The sequence below is a fragment of the Myxocyprinus asiaticus genome, chromosome 9 (genome assembly GCF_019703515.2).
Source record: "Myxocyprinus asiaticus isolate MX2 ecotype Aquarium Trade chromosome 9, UBuf_Myxa_2, whole genome shotgun sequence".
NCBI lineage: Eukaryota > Metazoa > Chordata > Actinopteri > Cypriniformes > Catostomidae > Myxocyprinus > Myxocyprinus asiaticus.
This window is the reverse complement of record NC_059352.1, coordinates 42799287-42826641: the sequence shown is the minus strand read 5'-3', so window position 1 is coordinate 42826641 and position 27355 is coordinate 42799287. Positions and strand designations below refer to the sequence as shown.

Below are 27355 nucleotides of genomic sequence, written 5' to 3'. Positions count from 1 at the left end.
TTGGCATGTCACCATATTCTAATTTTTTGAGATAGTGAATTGGTGGGTTTTTGTTAAATGTGAGCCAAAATCATCACAATTAAAAGAACCAAAGACTTAAACTACTTCAATCTGTGTGCATTGAATTTATTTAATACACGAGTTTCACAATTTGAGTTGAATTACTGAAATAAATGAACTTTTCCACGACATTCTAATTTATTGAGATGCACCTGTATGTATAAAAGTATTATTTTGGATTAATCTGTTCAGTATGTTCAGAGGTATTCACCCTGTTTGGGTGCAATCTCTTGCTATCTCAACGTGTAAAATAAATAAATAAAATTATATATATATATATATATATATATATATATATATATAAACAAACTTGTTAAATTTTGGCTTTCACTTTAATTAATGAACTGAGACTACAGGATGATTTCAAACTGATTTTCAGCTCCATCGACTGAATTTTCACCATGTTCTGACAGAAGATTCAATAGTGCTGACAAAATCACCATATTTTGCTTATCGCACAAGTGCAGTAGCCTTTTTGTTTTTCTAATGTTGCTAGCTGCTATAAGGTTGACCATACTTAAAATGAGGAACATTATTTCTAATAAGGGGTTGCAGGCACGAGCCATGACTATATCCACAATACAGCACTGCCGTGTACCTTATTGCTTAAATAAAACTCACCAGAGAATGTTTGACCTTGTTGACCTCATAGCAGGTGAAATATGGATTTTAAAGTTTGACTTTAAAATGTTTTCAAATCCGAGTGACGTTGATGATGTTCTGTCCTGCTTTTTGGGCGGCTCTATTCTCAAATCAGATACAAATTACAATGTCATATTCAGAGAGAGAAGCTGAATATTAATGTTCTTGAAAACAAAAGAACTTGCCTGTGAAGTTTATGAACAAATTTTATTCATGCACAAAAATAAGAAAAACAAAACATTATTTAGAAAACAAATAGCGTGTATCTACTGGCAAATCTCTCAGGAGATAATGGGGGGCCATCAATGGTAATAAAAGTGCATATAATGGTAAACATCACATTTCTTTAGAAATTTCACAATTCTCAGCTGCATGTTTTCACCCAAAGTGTATTTGGCTGTTCCTGTGAGAGTTGGTTAATTTGCTGTCCAAAACTTCTGAAAAAAATTCCCAGGAAACATCAACACCAGTGCAATTCCAGGAATATTCTAATTCCTTACAGAATATCCTAAAATAGATGAAAACCTTTGCATTGTTAAAAACTGGCAAAGCTGTCAAAATGTTATTCATAATCAAAACAAAATATACATAATCATAAAGAAATAAAATAAGATGAAACCACATGATAGGCAACATGAGAAGTTTTAATATCAGGACACACATTCTGTATTCTGGTGAAAAACACATCTTCCTCATTCAGGCCAAAGCAACTCTCCCACATTCAGACTGGTCATCAACTATCTGGAAAAAAAGAAAACATAATTCCCATATTTCTGCAAGATACTTACTGGCAGTGTTTTAGACTCCATATATAGCTTGTACATTAGTCATTCATGAAGTCACAAATGAAGAATTGAGTTGTTGTACATGTTTGTTTGTGTGGGGGCTGTAGGTTGATTCACTGGGATTATTTCTAATTGTATAAATACATTTGAACAAAACTCTCTCTCGCTCTCACACACATACAATCCAAATCATATAGTATATGAGCTCTGGAATGCATCAAAGAATCTGCCAAAAATATAAACACATGCAGACACGCTTCGAGGAAGGAAGACTTTAAATAAACAAAGAGAAAGTCTATTATGAGTGTCAGACGTCACTTAAACTGCACATACGCAACTCATCCCTGACCCAAGCACACGTTGCCCTTCTAACAAACTAAATACATTTGAAAGAGGCTTACACATCCTTTTTATCCTGTTTGGTTCCTGTCGGACAACAAAAGATAAACAATTTGACTGCCTCATTAGCTCTATCAAATATGCAGGGAGTCAACAAGTTAGTCTCAGCCTCAGATGGCACACACGTGGACCACTCACAGTCCGTTCACTGACTGTCTGATGCATACTGGGCACAAAACTGACAAGAGCTGGCTGAAATGACCAGTTCCAATCTGATTGGCTGGTGCTGCATAATTTCCCGGAGTTGTGGTGCATTAGTCCACCTAAAAACAAAATTATTTATCCCACATGAGCATTTCAATGCATTTAATATGGGATGTTTCACCATCTGACAGCGGGTTTGCCCTGGAGCAACTTGCTGCTAAAATACGGAACATAGCCATCCTGTACGGGACAGCTTAATTTCAACCAAAATAGGGGACGCCCTGACTAATATGGAACAGTTGTAAACCCTATCGAAATATCTTGCGCAAAATCACGCAACTCTTTAGCTCGCCCTTCACAGTTTTAAAACATGTAGTAGCAAGTAGTAATTAAACTTGATAACCTTAAGCAGAATTGTACATTCCACTTTGTTTTTGAGTTACCTCTGTGAAATAAGCTATATTTTTTACTTTTGGAGATTCAGAAATTCTGGGTATAAAGACTGCACATATTTCCACTAATCCTGTACAGACAGTCATGGTCCGACATTGCTGTGCAGCAATGTTTTTTTACACACCAGTTTATTATTGTGGTATCAACTATTTCAGGATAACCCACCCCTAAATTTTACGTAAATCAGACAGACGTGTCCTGTTTTGTGAGTGGTTCTTGGCCAGGATAAGCTTAAAACTGGACCAGACCTTATGCTGATAGTCGAAGTCTGTTGACAATGTGATAAAGAAGTGACAGTTAAAAGCCAGGGAGATTTTGCAGTTCTCTGCAAGCAAGCCAGACTTTTCACTGTGAATTTGGCAAGAGCAGGTTGACAGTTCTTTGGTCTGTGCTTACTGAAATTCTAATCACTGCCTTCAGTGGCTGAAGCTGGAAGTGTTGCTAAACGTCTGGGCATGTGTAAGCTCCATTTTATGGGTGAAATGTCCACAGAGTGGTGCCAAAAGAGAGTTGTAAACCAAATTGTTTTTAGTTGTAAAGTATGTTACAGTAAACAGATATTTTTAACCATGCCCTAACCCGAACCCTAAACCTAACCGTCGATGGAGTTAAAATGTACTCTTAGACAGAAAATGCAACCTCAGAATCGCACACATAGATTATGTGAATGCAATTACTTTCTGGTTTTCATGGACCAGAACTCGTGTCTCGGTGGTTGCTCGTGCATCAGTTGCACCACAGGAAAAGGTAAACACATTTTAATTGATGCAAAGATGTGTGATTGGAGATGCCGCTTGTAAGTAACTCAGCAGAATGGGGTCAATGTCAAGGTACCGGAATATTCGATAGCAACATGTTGAGTTGCTTATGCATGTAGAATGTCTTAAGAAGTTACTGTCAAGCCAATACATGAGCATTAAATGTCAATTACGCTCTGTGATTATTTACAATATACCTGGAAATGTTGACAGCACACCTCATTAATATTAAAGTAACATTCTATAAATATTTCAGTGATTTCTTTCATCAGTTTACTCACTGTGTGTGTGTGCACTGGCGATTCTCGTTTCTTGAATCGCATGGAATCCAGCCTTGGTCTGAAATGCTTAGCCTTCTGAAAAACAGCCAAAGTAAAAAGAGATACTTTTTCTGGAGGGCAAGGGTCAAAGTTTGAATGTGATTTTGGCGTACAGCCAGGATTGGGTTGAGGCGTTAAATAGGAAGTTCTATAAGGTTCTAGAGTAGAGTTGAATTTCCATTTTGCATCAGAAGTGTTTGGTTTAGGGTTAGTTTGGGTAGAGTGGGCCTTTGGTTTGGAGAGGTGTGGAAAAGGTGCATATTTGGGCTCCAAGTCAAATCTGACATTACAGTCAGAGCAGTTGGAATGGCTATCAAAGTTGCTGCCAATGTGTGGATTAGGAGCAGGGATCAGATCTAAGTTTGGCCATTGTTCAAGGTCTGTATCACATGACAGGTTATTTGTAGCTGTATCATCATCATGCTCACTCATATTTTCTTTGTCTCTTTCCTCATTTTTCTCTTCATTCTCGCCGTCACTGTCATCCTCATACCAGTAGATGGGTGGTGGTGGCAGAGGGAAAATATCATGGATTCCTTGCGTCCTGGTTTCCATTGGTGTGTTTCTAAATTTGTTCTCAGTCCTTTCCCAAGAATCTAATTTTCTCCTGCCATCATCATCATCACCACCTAGAAACTTCCTTCTCCTTTCTTTATATTCCTCTATCCAGTCCCTCTCCTTTCTAGTCTCTACCAGAGCATATTCTGGTATCTCTTCTCGCTCCACAAGGCTTCCCTTTATATCGGAAACAATTGGCGACCTCTCATGATTATCAGCTGGTTCAAAATTAATGGTCAAACTTTCTCTTACTTCTGAACTCTTAAAATCTGCATTTCTTATTTCTGGATTATTTATTGTACTGCCTAATAGTTCAAGATTGTTGAGGCCCCTTTTAAATGATTTTAGACTCTCTAACTCAATGTTTCTTGTATGAATGGATGGCTTCTCATCTTTTTGTTCCACAATCTTAGTCTCGCTGTCTGCCCACTCTTGATTCTCTTTCTCCAAGTGCTGTAGATGTAGAATCCCTGATAAGTGCTCACTCTTGTCAAAACCATTGTCCCCATTTCTAAAAGGTTCTGTGCCGTGGATCTCCTGGTCTTCTGGTGCTCCAGGGCACAGCTCCTCTTCAGCCTTAGCAGTGTCTGGTGCCTGTAGCATCAGTGCCACCTCAAAACATTTCCTGCTCGGTTGACATCTCTGAGGAACTACAGTGAAAGTGGTCATGCCTTCCCTGTCAGTGGAGTTCCTCAGTAATCGACAGCCAGGAGGTGCCTTAAACTCAGCTTCAGGCGTGCTACTCTTTGAAACCAGACTTTGACAATGGTCTTCTGTTGGATGATGCTGGGATGAAGAAGAACTAAAAAGGAAATGAAGAGGAAATAGAGAGGAAGACATCAGGAAGCAGTTACCTCAAGAAAATGATTCATACTAATTTAATCAGTGTTGATTAATCCACATTGACATCTTTAAGTATCATCAGATAAGGTCTGACAATCCAATTAAAGAGGCACCAATTTATTTATTGATATTTGAACGATTGGATTCACACATACTTCGCAGAAAACAGCATCCTCTGTTGCTGTGCCTGCAGAGATTCTGCGAGTTCGGTCATAACTTCAGCGATTAGAGGGCAATGGCCAGCTATGCCAGCTCTGTATTTGTCTGAACTGCTGTCATCCTCTTCAAATTCCTCTAATGAAGCGAAACAAATTGTTATGACATAACACAAGACACACACTTGTGGAAACATTCCTGTGCCTTTGTTTAACTGTGAAACCATCTCAACTGTAACCCCTTACTAATACAGCACCTCAAAATAACACAAGCAGCAAACCAACATAAAGCATATCTACTTTATTTCATTTATTAAAATATGAATCTGTAATAGTCAGTAGTATTCGAAAAGTGGATTTTGCGCAAAAAAAAAACAACAAAAAAACAAAACAACATTGACAATGAGTTTCTGAAATAAGACAAAAGATGAGGACACAGAAAGTTAACAACATACTGTATATTCAGATATTAAAAGGACACCAACAAATAAAGCAGAAAACAAATCATCACATAAAAAATAAAGATGTATTTTGTGGCTCGTGTCTTCCCTCATAAAATATTAAACATCTTGATTTATTAACATTTAATAAAGCCAAATTACAGATATGTAGCTGAATATCAGAATGTCAGCTGCTGATGTTCACTGAATAACCAAGCAGTAACTGTTCTGAATTAAGGCATTATTATTTTGAGAAGTGCTACATACTGGATTTTACACTTATTACTCCTTATTAAAGCTGCAGTGTGTGTAAACTGTGCACCACACCAAACAAAATTGCAAAAATAATGCCGGTTTTCCCTCCGTCTACCATTGTTCAAACTATTAGGTAGTCCTGTCCAAAACTCGCTGCTCAATAGATTGCAATTCCATCTTGTGCCACTAGTGCAGCAGAAATGATATGCTTCACCTTTACGAACAAAAACAAGGTATTACAATGAAATCCATTAGCGATGGCAAGCATTTATCATTGCACATCTGGCCCAGTCATAACTCAGTTACTGACACAGACACAATTCATTTAGACAAACCTGAGTTAAACAAATTACCTGTCAGAACAGTGTTTGTCAATCATGAGATTTGTTAAAAAATTAAAATGTTACCTCCTCCTCTAGAGGTCTACATTGTCTGTCTGCAAACTGACAATGTGATAAAGTCATGTCAATATCACACAATCTTTCATACCTCTATGTAATGACAGTGTGACATTAAACAAGGGAGACAATTAACAACTGAACAGGACACCAGTTTCAGAGTTCAGTGCTATGTGCATACAGTAAGACATGTAGGCTATGAAAAGACGACACAAAGACACACAGGAGAATCAATCCATCACCGATAAAAGTAGGTACAGAAAAGCAAGCATGGAGGAGAAGAGGAGGAAAGGAGACTGCACAGCCTGTTAAGCGCCCCCTCCTAGTAGAACTGTGTAAAACAAGAGTAATAATAATTAATCCAACAGTTTTGGAGACACAGAAAGACAGCATTCACAATTATATTTTTCTTCTTGATGAACACTTTTGGTACCAAAGTTACTTCCAAGAGAGGGCATGTATTGTTTGTAACAATTACTTCAGCAGATAATTCACCCAAAAATGTTTTTTTATTTTCTTCATAATTTACCCACCCTTGTGTCTTTCCAAACCCGTATGACTCATGGAACACAAAACGGTTTTAGAAAATTGTCCCAGATGCACTTTTCCATACAATTAAAGTGGATTAGGAAATGTGCTGTTAAGCACCAAACATTGACAAATAAATAAATAAAGTAGTCCCTAGGACTCCAAGTCTCTAAGTTTTTATGCCAAGTCTTCTGAAGCCATGCAATAGCTTTGTGTCAGAAACAAACCAATATTTATGTCTCAATTTGCTGAAAATTGTCCCTTCCGCCTTTGCTCTCAAATTTCATTTGTTTTTATTCAGTGCGTATATTCAATGTCAATGTCAATACACGCCACAGTAAGCTCATTGGTTCTTGTGTGATCGTAAAACCTGGTTGAGCATGCATAACATCTCCTTTTGTGCTCACATGGGTTGTGACTGAGAATCAATAAATGATTTGACATTTTTGGGTGAACTATTCCTTTAAGCAGTCGACGGATCAGGCATGATGTTTTTTATTTCCATTAAATACATTTTATTTTTCCACAATTTTATTCCTTTAAATTATATATTTTATTTCCAGTGTATACTTACTTTGTGTCTAGGCAACCAGCACAACATGAACATCCACAAATGCAAATACATTAAAATACAAAAATGCAAGCATACATACCTTTAAAAACACATAAAATGCATACCTTTGTTATCTGAATCAGATGGGTAGGGGCCATCACATGGAGGGGGTGGGGCTCTCCGTTTAGTCCTTTTAAGAGAGGACTCAGTGGAAGAGATACGACTGAGCAGACTCTAAACACAAGCACACAGAGGCAATGTTTGTAATGGAATATTAGCATACTGATAACTGCAGTATTCATACTGCTGACTCTTTATTTTTAAACAAAACTATTATGTGAAACAGTACACATTATTAAACAACATACATTATTATACTACATCATTGTCACTCAATCTCATTATGTGTGCATGTTTAATTCAGTGAGTGGCACCCGGTTATATTAGAAAAAAAAAACTAACTTTTATTTTAATATTATATTAAAATATTTTTCTTAAATACACAATTCATGCAAATTTAAAATTCTCTCATCATTTACTCACCCTCATGCCATCCCAGATGTGGATGACTTTCTTTCTTCTGCTGAACACAAATTTATGGTAAAAATGGACTTAATTATTAATCTGTTTTCTTACCCATACTCATGGGCATAGATTTGGCTTGAACATTGGATGTTGCAGGGTGAAGATTTACCCCCTCCCTGTGGAGTCATATGGATTAAATTTTTGTTGCTGCCTTTGTGCATTTTGGAACTTCAAATTTTTGGTAATTGCATTGTAAGGACCTACAGAGCTAAAATTTTCTAAAAATATTTGTTTGTGTTTTGCAGAAAAAGAGAGTCATACACATTTGGGATGGCATGAGGGTGAGTAAACGATAAGAGAATTTTCATTTTCAGGTGAACTATCTCTTTAACTCTTGGCAATCCAATCAAATAATGAGTACAGTAGTTAAAAGTCACTGCTGATGGCTCATTCATCATACAAGAAATGGAAGGTCAAGTCAACCATATTGCATTGCAAGATACAGTGCTCCTTTCAGTGTTTTTCATTATACAGTGCATCCAAAAAGTATTCACAGCGCTTTTTCCACATTTTGTTATGTTACAGCCTTATTCCAAAATGGATTAAATTCATTATTTTCCTCAAAATTCTACAAACAATACCCCATAATGACAATGTGAAAGAAGTTTGTTTGAAATCTTTGCAAATGTATTAAAAAAAAAAAAATCACATGTACATAAGTATTCACAGCCTTTGCTCAATACTTTGTTGAAGCACCTTTGGCACCAATTACAGCCTCAAGTCTTTTTGCGTATGATGCTACAATCTTGGCACACCTATTTTTGGGCAGTTTCTCCCATTCTTCTTTGCAGGACCTCTCAAGATCCATCAGGTTGGATGGGGAGCATCGGTGCACAGCCATATTCAGATCTCTCCAGAGATGTTCAATCGGGTTCAAGTCTGGGCTCTGGCTGGGCCACTCAAGGACATTCACAGAGTTGTCCCGGAGCCACTCCTTTGTTATCTTGGCTGTGTGCTTAGGGTCGTTGTCCTGTTGGAAGATGAACCTTCGCCCCAGTCTGAGGTCCAGAGCGCTCTGGAGCAGGTTTTCATCAAGGATGTCTCTGTACATTGCTGCATTCATCTTTCCCTCGTTCCTGATTAGTCTCCCAGTTCCTGCCGCTGAAAAACATCCCCACAGCATGATGCTGCCACCACCATGCTTCACTGTAGGGATGGTATTGGCCAGGTGATGAGCGGTGCCTGGTTTCCTCCAGACATGACGCTTGCCATTCAGGCCAAAGAGTTCAATCTTTGTTTCTCATGGTCTGAGAGTCCTTCAGGTGCCTTTTGGCAAACTCCAGGCGGGCTGTCATGTGCCTTTTACTGAGGAGTGGCTTCCGTCTGGCCACTCTACCATACAGGTCTGATTGGTGTAGTGCTGCAGAGATGGTTGTTCTTCTGGAAGGTTCTCCTCTCTCCACAGAGAAACCCTGGAGTTCTGTCAGAGTGACCGTCAGGTTCTTGGTCACCTCCCTGACTAAGGCCCTTCTCCCCCGATCGCTCAGTTTGGCCGGGCGGCCAGCTCTAGGAAGAGTCCTGGTGGTTCCAAACTTCTTCCATTTACGGATGATGGTGGGCACTGTGCTCATTGGGACCTTCAATGCTGCAGAAATTTTTCTGTACCCTTCCCCAGATCTGTGCCTCGATACAATCCTGTCTCGGAGGTCTACAGACAATTCCTTGGACTTCATGGCTTGGTTTGTGCTCTGACATGCACTGTTAGCTGTGGGACCTTATATAGACAGGTGTGTGCCTTTCCAAATCATGTCCAATCAACTGAATTTACCACAGGTGGACTCCAATCAAGTTGTAGAAACATCTCAAGGATGATCAGTGGAAACAGGATGCACCTGAGCTCAATTTTGTCATGGCAAAGGTTGTGAATACTTATGTTCATGTGATTTTTATTTTTATTTTCGTTTTTTATTTTTAATAAATTTGCAAAGATTTCAAACAAACTTCTTTCACATTGTCATTATGGGGTATTGTTTGTAGAATTTTGAGGAAAATAATGAATTTAATCCATTTGGAATAAGGCTGTAACATAACAAAATGTGGAAAAAGTGAAGCGCTGTGAATACTTTCCGGATGCACTGTATACTGCATATTTTTGCAAATGTAGTTTATCTAGGAGTCATACATACAAAAAATTCAAATACTGCACACTGCAGAAATAGTAGGAATAGTATGGTAAAAACTATTCTGAACATACAGAGACACACACATACTACTATTATTTAATTTAATAGGTTAAATAGCTTTAATTTATCCTACTATTGTCTAACAGGCTTCTATTCAGCAGCATTGCATAGTCAGGTGTACAGTCTGCATTATCAAGTGTACAGTCCAATACCATGAGAGTAACCTTGAGAATAAAGACACAAGCCAATAAACTCTGAACCTGAATCAACAAGTCTGAAAGCATTTCAGATGCAGTTTGGTTCAAACCTTTAGCATTGCCCTCATTGCTTTCATGTCAAAGCTTATATTACACACCTGATTCCATTGCTAAATCATCCAATTAGCACATTAATTTAGGTGTGTTACTCCAGATTTGGACTGGTACTGAAATTCCCACAGCATGTTAACCTGTTTTCCAGCAGTGTTGTTCTCTGGCAGGTTGGTGAAATCTCTAGTATGAAGTTCACAGGAGATGCTCTGTGACATTGTTAAAGGAGGTTGCGGAGCACGTCTCTTCTTAGTCATGTCAGCAGTGGCAGTGGGTAAGGTCGAGTGGCCATTAACCTTGACCACATGTTGGCTGTTCAGTTCAGGGGAAAATGGAGCACTGACAGATACAGCCTGCCGACAAAAAAACCCTCATTGAACACAAAATGGAAGAGTCAAACATTACAGAAAACAGAACAGGAAACATTACAGAAAAATCAACTTTTCATTTTAAAGGTACAAAGTGTATGCGAGTCAGGATTGGGCAAAATTCGGAGCTCAGAATTCACTGAATTGCATTTAAAGAATTACGAAAGGGTCACATGAATAATAATATAATAAATTTGGATTAAGTATGCCTTATATTCCCTGCTATGTAGAAGACATTTTCCTTTGTCTCTAAACCAACTTCAATGCTGTCAAAACAATTAAAACAGCCATCAAATCAGATCTCCTTTTCCATTTTTTAAGCCTGCTACATACAGTTTGGTTCCATTTTTCAATGCGTGTTGAACCATAAGGAGATGTTCCATTATACACAAATCCAGATGTTTAAGTAATTATTGTTCAAATCAATGTTATCAAGCTCATCAAGTAAAATAACGGTGTTTTAAAACCTATTTGGGAAATTTGTCTTAATTCACAGTAAGACAAGATTGATAATCGAAGATCAGTCATAAAGTCAGCAGAATTAGACAAAGTAGGATAATGAACAAATATTTCTTTGTATCCTATTATTGGAGATGAGGAAATAACTTTAACCCTTAACTCTTCAAGTCACACAATGTCAAATGCAATATGCTGCTTTAAAAAAGGTATAAAACTCAGGGCATATTGTGCTTGTGTAACATTGTTAAATGCAGACACAAACAATAAAATGACTGTCAAACAATTTAATAGGCACGTAAAAAAGAGGGACCCATACACAAGAACACCACAATTGTACAGAGCGGTTATCTGAGTTACTGTAGAGTTTGTCAATTCGAACCAGTCTGGCCATTCTGGTGAAAGCAGTGCAGTGCATAAAATCAAGCAGATACGGGTCAGGAGCTTCAGTTAATGTTCACATCAACCATCAGATTGGGGAAAAAATTTGATTTCAGTGATTTGGACCGTGGCATGATTGTTGGTGCCAGATGGGCTGGTTTGAGTATTTCTGTAACTGCTGATCTCCTGGGATTTTCACACACAACTGTCTCTAGAATTTACTCCGAATGGTGCCAAAAGCAAAAAACATCCAGTGAGGGGCAGTTCTGCAGACTGGTATGAACTGACAAAGTCTACGGTAATTCAGATAACCACTCTGTACAATTGTGGTGAGAAGAATAGCATCTCAGAATGCTATTCTGAGATGCGGGTTGGCGCTGATTTGGTGGCACAAGGGGGACCTATACAATATTAGGCTGGTTGTTTTAATGTTGTGGCTGATTGGTGTTTATATAAGACCAGTCTTGCCAAGCTACCTTGGAAGAATGAATTTGGAAGGACAGGAGGACGTAGAACACATCTATTGCGAGCTTTAAGATGTGCTGCGATCTTCCTGTTGCGCAATTAACCGTCACAGCATATTTGAATCCAGCGAGAGAACTACTGGCATTATCACACCAGTGACAGCATTAATATCCATCCGATGCATCCTCGATTTCGACACATTCGGGTAATTTCCTGTATTCTCGGTACTTGAGGACTAGAATCGAACTTCGGCAGTGGAGGATGATGTAGAACGGGTCCACGAGAATGCAAGAACACAAAAGAATGCACATTGAGAAACAGCCATGTTTGGGCTGGAGAACTAACTACATTGTTCGGCTCAGTTCAGTAACACACAGTTCATTGCAGTCTAGATGGATGTTTACCTGTTATCCGTTTGGCGAAGTTGTTAACCTGCTATAATGCTTGGATATTTTTTCTGGTAGGGTTGTAGAAGCTTATATTGCTTGTCATGCTTTTATGAATCGAACATTACTCGTGTGTTTTCCGATCGCGATGTATCTGTGTTGTCCGGTGAATTTACTGTGACATGTTTAATATGTATGACTTCTGAAATTAACTTCTTGTAATTGTTATATTGAATATTTGTTATATATTGCATATTTAAGCATATTATTTTTTACGTTTATTTTATCCCCATCATTATTGAATCATGTTATAATGTTATTATGTGCGTTGCATAGACATGCTATTGTAGTAACTGAGGCTGGACAATAAAGTATAAAAATAATAAAGTCTTCCATTGTACTCGTATCAGCCATATCACGAGTTTAACCTCTTAAATTAAAAATTGTAGTACAATTCAAACATTAATAGTAGATAAACTCTTGAATAATCATATGAAGATATACTGGTGGTGGCTGAGGAGAGTCCCCTGTTCTCTATTTAAAAGCTCTGAGTGTAGTGTCAGAAAAGCGATTTAAGTGTAAAATTAATTCAAATATGTAACTAAGAGTGTTGTTTATCTTCATCAAAGCAAGTAATATTTCCGTTTCAAATGGTTAATCGTATAACATAATATCAACATGAAAATAGCACGTTATGACTCCGGCTCCAGACATGATCACACACAACACAGGCAATGTCCAGGTAAGCTCAAATTAGGAGATTCATCTGCCAGAAGGGCAGTGCCAGAACACGACTGACATACTGTTTTCTTCCGCCAATTGCTTGCAATTTTAAGTTTCAACCACAGATGTCGCTTGAGAGCACAAGTTATGTAATGCAGCTTTGCATATGCATAATGCAAATTTAAAAAAGTGTTAATAAACTTGAGGCCAGACATGCAGATGAAAAGGCAAAAAGGAAGATTAACATATGCAGAGACAGATGGGTGAATCTGCACAAGTGTTCGAGTTCAGTTATATATTTCCCATCTTTTCCTGATTAAGACTACCTGTAGACAGCTCTAAATTTACATTCAGACAGACTGTTAGATAAATGGACAGACAGACAGATGGGGAGGCAGATGTACGAACCAGCTCAGGTGTTTTCTTACTCTTCTTGAATACAGTAATGAAGCCTTTGTTTCCCTTTTCTTTGTGGTTCTTCTCTTTCACTGGTGTTTTCTGCTCTTCTTCACCACCTGAACACAAACACATACAAAAGAGCCTCTGAGATCAACAAATCTGAGCATGTTTTATACTTATTCAGTTGTAAAATGAGGTTGGTGGGTTGAAGTTTGGTACCTTCATGAGTTGAAACAGGATCAGAAGGCGAACTGGTTGGTACCACTTGAAGTAGAAAGAAAATGAAACACTACAGAGGATTAATGTTTCTACATCCACATTTACATTGATATGTGGACATGTAGATGCAAACAGCTGCCTTGTTCAAACATTTTTATTAATTAATATCAGCTGTTATTTATCCATTTTGATATTATTGACATCAGTCGCTTAAGGCCGAAACATACTTCACGCAAGTACGCAAACACATACACGAGCGCATGGGCAACGCGTGGTCACGTTGTACAAACATTACGTGTGCCCTTGCATTGCTCTGGCGGTTACAAACCTCAGACTACAAGGGGGCAATAGATTTTTTTAGGCATGACCACGAAACCGGATGTGGTAGATGAGTCAATAGTTGAGGAGCGGGGAGAGACACGGAGAAAAAACAAGTTCGTTTGAATGGACTGGGGACAAAAAGTCGTATATATTTTTCAAAAAAGGTTCAACTCAAATTGCTGCTCGAGTCCACCCTGACAGTTGTTGATTGAAAGAAGAAAATTCGCTCTAACGTCCCTCGCGGCAACGCAGAGAATGCAGTGCATACAATGCGTTGGGTTATGAATTGAGCGCTGCCACATTTCACAACGCATCGACGCGTGAAATCGAGCTTGCGTAGCAAGGTGCGTCTGCGTTCATGTACTTGCGTAGAGTATGTTTGGGTCTTTACTCTGCCCACTTAAAGGGATAGTTAACCCAAAAATAAAAATTGTCTCATCATTTACTCACCCTAATTTTGTGTTCATCTATTTCTTCAGAAGCTATATGATAGTTGTGGATGAGAAATAGATCAATATTTAAGTCATTTTTTTCCTATAATTCTCCTCCCTGCCCAGTAGGTGGTCAATATGCACGAAGAATGTGAATCGGCAAAAACAAACGAAGAAGAATGTGAAAGTGGAGATTGATAGTAAAAAGGACTTAAATATTGATCTGTTTCTCACCCACACTTATCATATTGCTTCTGAATATATGGATTTAACCACTGGAGTCTTATGGATTACGTTTATGCTGCCTTTATGTCCTTTTGGAGGTTCAAAATTTGGGTCACCATTCACTTGCATTTTATGAACTTACAGAGCTGAAATATTCTTCTAAAAATCACATTTTCATTTTTGGGTGAACTATCCCTTTAATTAACAGACTTTGTGTCACTTCCAAATCTACTGGCAGCATTATCAACAGATATACATTTTCAGTGAATTTTGGGGAAATATTGTGTAAAATGTATTTAATTTCAGCAACTTTGTGAATGTATCATTTGCCATTGTAATGTGTAGATATCATTATACTGCCAAAAAGCTAAACTGTAGTATGCTACATTGGATTCACATGATAAGTCATGTTGCTTTATGAACACAGACATAATGCATGTCCCCATTTTTTCCTTTCTTATACTAACCTTTTGTGTCTATGGCATACAGCTCCCTGATTCCATAGTCATTAAGTGATTTGGTGAGATCCAGGGATTCCTCAGATTGGCATGTTCTTAGTAAAACAGTTTTATCAGGGTCAAACTCACATTTCTCACACACTGCAAGCATCAGCTCGGCAAGTGGCACTCTGGGATTGACCCGCACCACTGCTTTATGGGACTTCTTGTAGTTTATCAAAAGACGAACTGTCACCTGGGAAATTAAATTTTTAGAGTGAAAAAGTTTTAACTTTCCATGACTGATCAAAACGCAGACACAGTGGCCTAAAAAGTAATTTACCTTTCCACACTGAAAGTGAAAATGCTGTGACACGACACAAGTTCAGCCAATCAGAATATATTTGATGGTTAGAATACAGTTATGTAGAGCAAGATTTTGGACCAATGAAATTTTACTGTGGGCGGGGCTACCCAGCACAATGCCACAGAAAGAGAGGGGTCTGTCTGCGTCCTGCAAGACTACTACAAGACACACCCACTACAAGGCATGCCCACTACAAGTTAAGCCCCCTCCAAATAACCAGCGAAATCCTGAAGTCTTGGAACAGTTGGATGCCACATTAAATCACTGTTTGTTTTTATTTGGAGTCCCCAGCAACCATACACCTACACCTATCCATAACTCTAAACCGAACCATAACCATAAGATTTTAAAAATAAAAAGTTTGTAAAATGTACTAAATATAATGCAAATTAAAAGTTCTTTAGAAATCAATCATACCGGCGTATCACTAGGTGGCAACAGTGAGGAGAAATTTAATGAAAGAGGGGAAGAAGCTAGCTGTATGCATAGCTAATAGGCTAACAGATTAGCTTGTAGGCTAACTGAAGAAAACAGAACAGATCAATGTTTGTCTTACCACTTATATCTTTTTTATTATTGAACAAGCAGAAATTGTACAAACACCATCAGCAATAGAGTAAAGAGCACTTCCACAAAATTTCACATTAAACAAGTAAGTTCAGTTTGACATTTATATCTTCCATTTAATAATATGATACGTTACATATAATTTGAAAGTTATTCTTTGTCATGTTTAAAGAGTTAAGAGAAAATGAATCATACAGTGATTGCAAAGAATTTTAAAAGTTCTTGTAGCCAATAGAATCGCTTGATGATCCAAGAGGGCATTACGTGTAGTGGGCGCGTTGTGAAGTGGGTTTTCCTTGTAGTCTTGCAGGACGCAGACAGATACACTTGACAGAAACAGAAACAGAACAAAATGTTCTGTCCTTGCCACTTTGGCACATCGCAACTGGTTTGGACATACAATAGTGTGATACTCTTATTTCAAAATTTGCCCAAATTAACTTTTTACATTAGACAAAAAATTGACCGCACAATGAAATAACTGACCAAAGACATGCTAATTAGGGTCAATTATGGGTATAAGCTTGATTATATCTATTTCTATGTGACTCACCACAGGCATATGAGTTTTTTTCCTGTTAGCGCCATCACTTCCTTTAGCTTGAAGGACAACCCTCTCAAACTCAAGAGAGCCAATTGGGGAGTTAGGTTTGAAATTGATGTGGTTTTGATTAGTGGAGATGAGCTTGATGACATGATCCGATGGAATGAGGTGGTGTTGAGCACACAGAGTGACTAGAACATCCATCACAGGTTTACTGTAAGCACACACCACCCACACCATTTAATTTATGTATGCAATATCATGACATCATCCTCATTCTTTCCCTCTCTCTCACCTGCCATGTACTGTGGCTGTGGACTCCTCTCCTCCTGTGAGCTGAACAGTCAGAGTGATGTCCCTGTCAGTGAGATCTTGGGAATCCATGTGTGTGTTGAAGGTGTGGGTTCAACTGTCTCTTTGGCCTATTGATGAGTTGAATACATTCAATAGAAATTGTTATAATCAAAAGGTAATCAAAGGCATTTATTCAGGTTATGTTTATAATTGTGAATGCTACAGGTCTTTGTGTATTTGGTCTCTGAGGGGTGACTGGGGGTTTGACCCATGTCAGGAATGCAGTAGCAGTGCTGCTCATTGAACCTGGCTCCCAGAACGAATATGCATGCGAGTTGTAGTTAAGTCACTAATGTGTCACCATTTTCCATTTCTCTAATTTACCTTTAGAAATGTGGAGAACTTTTACTTCAGTAAACTGTTTCTCATCTGATTGAAACTCAACTCATGTTCATACTGGTCTTTCTAATGGGTCAAGCTGTATTCCCCTACACATTTATGGTGGAGGATGCAGGCAACTTTAATGCAGCCTTTGATCAGCCATATTAAACTGATGTAGGTAGATTATTTATTTCAACAGGTTTATCTCCTGGAAACTTCTGTTGTGAAGGAAAGTTTCAAGCTACAGCTTTATCAAAAATATGACTTTTCTCATTATACCAAAGATTTTGTATTCAGAGGGAAATTTTTAGCAGAGTGTATGTCTGATCTTTTCCATTAAAGCTAAGAAGACTGACTTGAATTGACACAATGTAGGGACTATTGTTTGTCTATTATTGAAGTAAGGTGATGTGCTTTCTAGAAGCTCCACTGAGGCTACCTCTCTATGTTGAGCTACTTCAATATCACATAAATTGCTTGTCTCATTTTAGGCCACACCGTAATACAGAATCATTTGTGGTGACTGCTGCAAAAGTAGCAGAAATACACCCCGGAAATTTATAATTTCTAAATGAGTTCAATCTTTATATTCATATTTACTTAGGACATTTGTAATGGATTTTGGCTGTTGGATGATGCTTTGTGCATTTAACTATGTTCGAACTGTCTTCATGTTTAACAGTTGTAAATGGTCCTATTGGCTGTGCCGATTCTCAAGTGATACTCTCCAAGACCGAACAGAATATCTGTTTTACTAGTATCAAATTATTAAGGATTGCCTAATGAGACTGAGCGGCTACCAGACCAGTGTCAAGACATGAATGAATGAATGAATGAATGAATGAATGTTATATTTATATAGCGCTTTTCTGACACTACACTCGAAGTGCTTTACATACTGAACAGGAGACTCTCCTCAACCACCACCAGTGTGCAGCATCCACCTGGACGATGCAACGGCAGCCATAGTGCACCAGTACACTCACCACACACCAGCTGTTGGTGGAGAGGAGAGAGTACAGTTATAGAGCCAATTCGTGTATGGGGATTATTAGGAGGCCATGACTGATAAAGGCAAATGGGGGAATTTTGGTCAGGACACCAGGGTTACACCCCTTCTCTTTGCAAGAAGTGCCCTGGATTTTTAGTGACCACAGAGAGTCAGGACTTCAGTTTAAGGTCTCATCCGAAGGACGGTGCCTAAAGGGTTCTCTGAGCCAGGTGGAAAGATTCTATATAGAACCTTTTAGGGGTTCCCAACATGCAACCATAACATTTGGTTTTTGTTCAGTTTTTAAATGTATTTTTTGTTTTATTACCAGGAGAACATTTAATGGATATGCAAATTGAATAGTTCATATACTGTATCACTAAGAAAGCAAAATAACCATATAAAAGACATTTAAGTATTAATAAGTAAAGAATTTAATAGTTTGTATTTAAAACAACACAAGTAATAATTAAAACAATTCATAATGCAATAGTTATCAGACTTAATATATCCACAGGTTTGTAATAAGCTAAAAGTTAATTAGTAGTAATATTATTTATATAGAAATCATAAACATTAAATAATTTAACATTAAGTTAACATTATAACTAGAAGTAAGATTAATAAACAAGTAAAAAACTAAGTAAAAATAAATAAAAACAAATGACCAATGAAAAGCTGTTAAACAATTAGTGCACTGGGGCAGATACAGAATCATTTTGTTGCCAATGGTCTGACAAACTGTGTGAGGTCTTTTGAATACAACAAATGAAACAAAACTTCACTTCACTACAACCATCTCCATGTCATCAGTTTGATGCTGACTCTCTGCACTCTCTGAGAGGTCTGGACACCATATGAAAGATCAGGTTGAGGATGGATGTGTTGACAGTATGGAGACTAATTAAAAACAAAGAAATTGCATCTCTCTAAATTGCATCTTAAAATTTACATGAATAGGAGTGTTGTGTTTTATCTGTATGAAGTAACGCTGCACTCCAGAGCCACTGCAAACATAAATGAACCATTATTTAGTATCATAAAAACCTTGATGCAATGCAACAATGAGAAATAGTAGAAAAATGTGCACCTTTTATGGCATTGTTTATGGCATTGTTTTGAAGTCAAATGTCCCCTTTGACTTTCACTTGTCATGGCTCTGATGATGTTAATGTCCAGAACTTCAGATGTGCTTTGAGTTAGTTGAAGGTCTTTGCCAAAACCCATGTTAAATTATTATGGCATCTTCAATAATAAAAATACATAATTATCATATTTGTTTTGTACATGACAATAAAACTAAAAACAACAAATACTCACAAGTTGAGAAATTCCTCTCTTTGACTTTGGACATTTGACATTCACACTCTTGAATAGAGCTTGATTTATCTATTTTATATCAGTGCAGTCAGCAATTCAATGCTGTGATGTGCTCCTGGAAACTTGTTTAGTTTTTTTTCCATGTTTCTAGATGCAAATAAAATGTAATTATAACAAACTGGTATCAGCATTACTAGTCAATGCACAGCAGTGATTTTAGCGATTCAAGTTTGAAATTACTGACCTCCTGGCGGAGAATATCACAGGCCTGGATGAAACAGTTGTCGACATTTATTCTGTGCTTGCTGAAGTAAACGTGTAATTCATAAATAACAAGGAGTTCGCTCGCGACTCCAGGGGTGGTAGTCAGCGTCTTTGCTCGCTGTGCTACCCAGGCCCCCCATTTATCCTTTTCTAATCAAACACAAAGCTGTAGAAGTACATTGTAAATATTTTATTTTTCTGCAGTATGAAATGCAAATGCAAAAGTAATGCAGTGTAGTGTTCAAAACTATTTATAAACAAAACTTTCAATAATGTAATTTCTGCATACATACATACTCACATTAAGCAATTGTCAACCCAAAGAACCCTTTTGTGTAAATCTTTGTAAACAGAACCTTTTTAGCATATAGGATTCTTTGGAGCCGAGTAAAGAACCCTAGGGTTCTATATAGAACCCCAAATAACCTTTTTTTCTAAGAGTGTAGAGCTCCAGGGTGATGATCCAGTGACGGGTAAGAATCTCTTTTGGCCAAGTGGGGGGCAACCTAAGGGTACGTTTACACGACAATGATGTACTAAAAACGGAAACGTTTTCCTTCGCGTTTTTGAAAAGTTTTGCCTTACAGACGACAACGTTGTCAAAACGATCCCCGTTCACACGGATCCGCAAAAACGACTAAAAACGCTGTATTATGCATGCCAGGCCAGTAGTTGCTGATGTCACTTTGTAAAGAAACACTACGCGCCTGCGCACATAAGCATTCTTCCACAGAGCGGTGAATACAAACAATGCAGATGGCGAAAGCATCGAGCAATTTTGTCTGGACGGACGATGGGGTTACTTTATTACTACAATTACTTTGCTGGAGAAGCGTCAATAAACTCAATCTTGAGCAGCACAAACACAGTCCTGTAGTCTGCCATTGTAGTTTTGAATGTCTCGCGCATTGTTTTAAAGTACTCACACGCATGCCTATAGACTGAACTCTCAAGATTATTCAATAAACTCTGCTCATTTTTACCATCACTTCATCTCCTGCCTTGTTCTGTATTCCCCCAGCTGACTCTTGGGCTGGTAGGAGAGAAAGTTAACATAAGCTGTTGATGTTGACTGGTTTTGGATATCAGACATAACTCTGATATATGGATATCTTCCAACGGAGAGAGAGGTATTGTGTACACTGGATCTAACATGCATTTTCACTGCCTCATGTTTTCATATTCTAAGCATATCATTGAATACTGTCCATGGCATCACATCTCTGTCTATAGGCTATATACATAAGCGGTGGGTGAATTAATTTCAGGGTAAAGGTACATCAAATAAAAGTAAATAAATAAATAACATTTAAAATACAAATACATTTTTCCCATCTGAATCTATGCATTAATTTCAAGATTTTCAAATTGCAGGTTCTGCCTACTGTACAATGTTCACACTCCATACATTACACTCCAAATGAATAAATTGTTGATTACTGTTATTTGCACAGACACCAGTATTCATATTGATAATTATACATCTCAAATTGATGCCTATCAATCCATCATTCTTTATAACACGTAATACGCGTGCGCATGACGTCATCGTTTTCACAAATTCGCGTTTTTGTATGTTTACATGGAGACGATAACGGCATCGTTTACAAAAACTTGCACTTTGAAACCCGTTTTCAAAAGTTTGTGTTTTCAGGCCCCAAAACACCATTGTCATGTAAACGAACAGCCAAAACGCATAAAAAGTTTTCCGTTTTTAGCTGAAAACGTTGTTGTGTAAATGGCCCCTAAGGCAGGACATGACAGCCCTGGGCACTTTTCCAAGAAGGGTGGTGTGATATGGGTAAAGGAAGTAAATGGATGCTTTTGGGCTGAAAGCATCAAAAGGGGGGTCTGTAAGAAATTACAGTAATCTGCCCAAATATTTGTGTGTTCTTCTCAACCCGACTGTATTTTAATAACCGCATTACTCAAACAGCTTATCACAGTGTAAAATACCAAAAGATCACTGTGCCATCAGGGGATCATACCCTGAGTACAAGATTATTATTTATAGATTGGTTTTGGAGGTAGGCTTATGAGAACCATCTTAGACAAAGGGGTGCCTGACCTTGAAGACTGTTAGTTTTAGTGTTAAGAATTTGAATTAGGAGTGCTGATACAGAAATAATGGATTACACAAACATTGGAATGTTTGTATGATGACTGAGATTTAAAGACGATTTATGGCTCAACTTATGCTTTTAGTGAACCCATATCTGTATCTCATAGGTTAATGGAGAATAGAAAAAAGAACATGGTGGTGGCTAAAAAATGAGACTGCTTGTGCTGTTTTTAAAGATGTGTTTACTGTAAATAACCATTTAAACAGAATTGTTTGGGAATTGAAAAAAAAAAAAAAAAAACAAAAAAAAAAAAACAAGAGATTGCTCAAAGATAAAACTGATTTAAAATATGTCTAGATCAAATTATATCTTGTACCCTAACTTAAGTCTGACAAGCAAACACTGAATGTGAATAAACAAAAATCCCATTCATGTGTTTAGTCTGTGTCTGTTGTTGTTTTAAATTGTATTTTATGTTCTGTTTCGTCTAGTCTATGGGATCCAGAGTGTCAACATTACATGTTGTCTTGATGTTCATGTTACGATATTTATGATAAATCAAACTTTTTCATTTACTATGGAAATTGTCTTTGGTTAAATTCCAGAAGAATTTTAAACTCTTCACGTTTTTATGTGCTCTGAGAAAAACTACAGTTCATGTGCAGTGGGTCAGTCAAAAAAAAAAAAAAAAAAGATTTTTAAGAACCAAACAGAACCAAAGTGAAGAATTTTTTTTTTTTTCTTAGATGAAACTGATCCTTACATAGGAAATTTAGAGAATAAAACTGTGTATAATCTTAAAGTCTAAGACTACTCTAGACAGTATGAAAAATTACACTTTGGTCTCATTCATGAAACAGAGAAATACTGTAATGTTCATTCAAAGAAACCATTGAAACAGCACATGCCAAGTAGGACATGCTCCTGGATCAACATCATTTGCTGGTCCTGGAACAACATACTAGTCATAGTCATAACTCCATCCCTAAATCAACCCCTAAAAACAGAGATGCTTGGCTGGTAAAAATGTTGTTCAAGCTAATAACCCCAGCCTAAAGTATTAACTTAGTCCTAAAATCAGATTGGTTGATAACAATGTTGTTCCAACAGCAGAAATTAAGTCTCGATCCTGTGATGAGACCTTTTAAGACCACATAAAAATTGCCTTGATCTGTGTCTCGGCAGGAAAAATTGCCCTTAATCACAAGTCACTATAGTATCTTCACCATTACAGATAATTAGCAAGAATGGCTTAACAATTAATTACTGTATACACTGCACAAAATGGACAAGTGTATGTAATGAGTGTCACAAAATTGTTTTAGCATTTCAGTTTGTTTCAGTGCATTAATATGCACTTTGCCTTACTTTTGGACTGACAGGTCCTAGTCTGGGGCTCAAGGGGTCTAGTCTTGGTCTGATCTTGACATCAACTCTGTCCAGGACAAATAAGCATGTTGACCCAGGGACAGGTTATTCATGTTAAGCACCATATTGTATATATGAGAGAACCAGCTACCAGATACAATAACCCACAGTTTTGCATTTCTGGTAATGATTATATAGAACTGAGGCACTGGTGGCATCTACTGTTACACACTCATTGCAAAATGATTTGTGATAAGTCAGATCACCCACCTGTGTGAAAATCCTCTCTGTGATCTCAGCTAGCACTGTGCAGGTAATACTTCCAGATATGTTCCATCGACTGTGGATTTTCTGCTCTGGACTCTGTTGACATGGAACTATATTAGGCATTTTACATACAGTAAACACACAAATTGGTCTCATTACTTTTTTTAAGCAATAAAGGCACAAAGCCTGTGCTCTTTGGAAAGAGAACTATTAGATGTTAGATAAATTATCAAACTTAAAATTAATGTACATTTTCAGATATTAGCCCTAAAATACTGTGATTCTTGGCCTGTTCAATCACTGAAATCATAAAACAATGTCAGAATTCTGACAATCTGTTGAAATTATATTCATTTAATTATAAAAACGGAAACTTTTCATATTTTAAACAACCAAAAACTTTATATTTAGCTATGTCTCACAATTTGCACACAACCTGTGGCAGCATGATGTCTTAAAACTGGAACATTGTGTCAGAGCTGTGTTGCACTGGGTAGTGCTCATTGCATTTAAAAGCCATTGGCTTACTGGGACCAAGGTTTGAGTCCAGGCTGGGTCATGTTCGATCCACCCCCACCTCTCTCACCTCAACTTCCTGTCTCTCTTAACTGTCCTATAAAAATAAAGGCTAAAAAGTAAACAAAAAAAAAAACAAAAAAACAGGAAAAAAAGTGACACCCCAAGATGTAATCCCAACATAATCTGGACACTTTTTGCAACATGGCGGAATACAAGTAGGCAACTCCCATTCTTTATTCTTGATTTTCACACATTTGTTGACTGCATTCGTCAAGCTCGACCACTGAACCATGTTACAAAGTTACAGTACGAAAAATGATCAAACAAATATTTCTTGATTTTATGGGAAAGTTTATCAATAGCTTTAAATTGACATTTGAAGCTAGCTAGCTAGCTTAGCAACCCTTTATTATTTTATTAGTACAATTAAGCTAAATGTTATTTCTATGTCATTGGTTTTTTTATTTTTTATTTAATGTTTGCTAGAATATACTGTAACGAAATCACACAAATCACTGTGTTAAGCCCGGAACATACTCTATGCAAATATGTGAACGCAGATGCTTCTTGATTTTGATTTTGTACTTCGTTGCTTCCCAATAATTCAACAAAATATGTGTTACAATCTTGATGTTTTCACAAGGGGGCGCTACAGCAGACAGAGTAAACTGTCCACTTCTACGGTGAGTTTACACTTTCAAGTGAACTACTGTAATGGCAGAGCAACAGTTTGAATTGAACATTGCTGAGCAGGTAAGAGGTCAAATGTAATACATCTATAGCACCTTCCTGAATAATAACACACACTATTTTATGGCACAAACACTTTAAGATAACTATCACCCCTTGAGGACTGATGTTTGTTAAAGGGATAGTTCACCTTAAAATGAAAAATCTCTCATTTACTCACCCTTATGCCATCTCAGATGTGTATGACTTTCTTCTGTAGAACACAAACGAAGATTTTTAGAAGAATATCTAATCTCTGTAGGTCCATAAAATGCAAGTGAATAGTGGACAGAACTTTGAAGCTCCAAAAATCATATATAGGCAGCATTAAAGTAATTAATCCTTAAGACTCCAGTGGTTTAATCCACATCTTCTGAAGCAATCCAATCGATGCTTAATTACGCTGAATAAACTGCTTTTGTGAGGAAACAGCACATCATTTAATGAATTTACCGCCTGTACGCTAATCTTTAACATGTTTTACACTAAACAATCCTTTTGGAATGAGCTATGTGTGGAGTTTGCTAATATAAAATTGCTGTTTTTTTTAAGAGAAGACATGACAATTTTGCAACAGGTGTCAGTTCATGGCTCTCACCATTCATTTGTATGGTATCCGCAAACTGTGACTTACTGTCGTAACACACTAGTTGACCGTTACACTCTCTCCTTTGGTAAAAATGCAGAGGTTGTTATCTCAGTATAGAAGATCTCTGTTTGCGCATGCGTCAAACACTAGGAAGTGTAATCGTGCTTGAAATCATGATTGTGCCTAGAGACTACAATGGCAAGATGTACAGTAAAAATGAGTTACATTTTGGCCTGTTCTTAACCAAAATTGTTGGATCACTTCAGAAGGCATGGTTTAAACCACTGGAGTCTTATGGATTACTTTTAGGCTGCCTTTGTGTGCTTTTTAGAGCTTGAAAGTGTTGGACCCCATTCACTTGCATTGTATGGACCATCATACAGAGCTGATATATTCTTCGATTGTGTTCAGCAGAAGTAAGTCATACACATATGGTATTAGGGTGAGTAAATGATGGAACATTTTTGGGTGAACTATTCTTGAGGGTTGGGGAAGCCCGCTATGCTAACACCCTTGGGTGTGTTTGGGACTTGCGTGCTTATGTGTGAAACGCTTAACACTAGGTGGGTTTCCATCCAACTATTTATGAGCATTTTGAAATTGCTCATAAGAAATACTGAATGGAAACGCTTGATATGCAAATAAACTTTCTACATTTACTTAAAGTTTAATGCGCTAGGAGGAGGTGGATTTTCTAGAGTTTCGCATTAGTTAAAATGCACATTAAGGTTATGGAAACGGTTTATTTGCAAAATGATGACATGTTTCGGCCATTCGTGCAAGTGTTATTAGTGTGAGATAACTTGATGTGACTAGCCCACCGAAAGGTCCGACCTTGGCACACAATCCTTTGAATTTAGCCCTTGTCATTCGGAAGTGTTTAACCCACAGCTGGTCGATAAAGTGGGTCCTCACAATCCGCCTGAACAGTTTTGAGGACGGGTGCTCCCAGGTATGTGGAGACTGGCGGTGTGTGGGCATCGCAGCTATTTCAGCCCACATTATATCAGATATTCAAGGGCGTAGATTTGGCTTGAACTTTGGGGGTCTAGGTGTGAAGAATTTACATGTTTCCATTGTACTTTAGGGGGGTTCCTCCCTCCCAACCTCCTGGAATCTATGCCCCTGCAGATATTCCACTTATTTTGCGGTGTCTATTGGATGCATTTAATAATATGAGATATTTGCTCCAATCTTGCAAATAAAACTGTCCCCAAAGCAGGGAGAGGTCATTCAGCTGCTCCATCATGACAAGACTACTCCCTCATGATAATGCACATTACGTAGTTGATGGAAGCGCGCAACAATTCGCATTTTCTTAAATCGAATTTTTAGAAATGCGCTTAAAAAAATGCGAAATATTTTGGATTGAAACACAGCTACAGATGGGCTAGCGCGGTACTTCACGCCGCTCTGCCCGCTGATAATCTGTGCAGAGCGGTGTTTTACATACCATCTTTTCCCATGAGATCTACAATAAACGCGACAACCCAAAATGCTAAACGCAGGGCACACGCACCTGGTGCCAATTTACTGAAGATGGTCGTTAAGTGCTCAGTCAAGACACCCAGAAAAATACATTGGTTCTACAACACAAACCTTTTTGCAGAGATATTTAGCCCATCTCTGTTAGTTCAATCATCGTTTGTTCGAGAAGTTTACGAAATGTCAATTTAACGATTTAAAGATACACCAAAACTTTAAAGCGTTTGTTACACCAAAGCACAGGATTAACTTAATCAGTAGCTCACCGATACGCACACAACGTATTAAAGAATTTAACGCTTTGACATTGCTACTATTTGTGGCACTTGTCTTATGTTCATGTCCTTACCTTTACAGTCTTCTGTCAACGTTTTCTTCTTAAATACCTGGCGTCCTGATGTATTAAGCTAAATAAGGACCCAGAGTAGAAGCAAAGACAAGCTTTGGTAATCCTCTACAGTGTCAGTACCTTATGGACATGCCCAGTTC

General features: G+C 37.7%; 1 protein-coding gene across 3 annotated transcripts; it reads right to left on the bottom strand.

Annotated features, from left to right (window-relative positions):
• Window positions 1-907: 907 nt before the first annotated feature.
• On the bottom strand, window positions 908-27355 carry LOC127446471 (uncharacterized). 3 transcript variants are annotated; one of them, XM_051707413.1, is made up of 13 exons: window positions 27216-27355; window positions 23548-23640; window positions 23278-23344; window positions 16892-17018; window positions 16606-16810; window positions 15149-15374; window positions 13705-13749; window positions 13495-13601; window positions 10448-10660; window positions 7417-7525; window positions 5118-5256; window positions 3523-4921; window positions 908-1443 (listed from the first exon to the last, which is right to left on the bottom strand). In XM_051707413.1, the coding sequence occupies exons 4-13, from the start codon at window positions 16978-16980 to the stop codon at window positions 1399-1401; spliced, it is 2577 nt and encodes an 858-aa protein (XP_051563373.1). In that variant the 5' UTR covers window positions 16981-17018; window positions 23278-23344; window positions 23548-23640; window positions 27216-27355; the 3' UTR covers window positions 908-1398. The 3 variants fall into 3 exon arrangements, with proteins under 3 accessions (XP_051563373.1, XP_051563374.1, XP_051563375.1); XM_051707414.1 differs by lacking the exons at window positions 16606-16810; window positions 23278-23344; window positions 23548-23640; window positions 27216-27355 and having other exon boundaries at window positions 16892-17020; XM_051707415.1 differs by lacking the exons at window positions 16606-16810; window positions 23278-23344; window positions 23548-23640; window positions 27216-27355 and having other exon boundaries at window positions 15269-15374; window positions 16892-17020.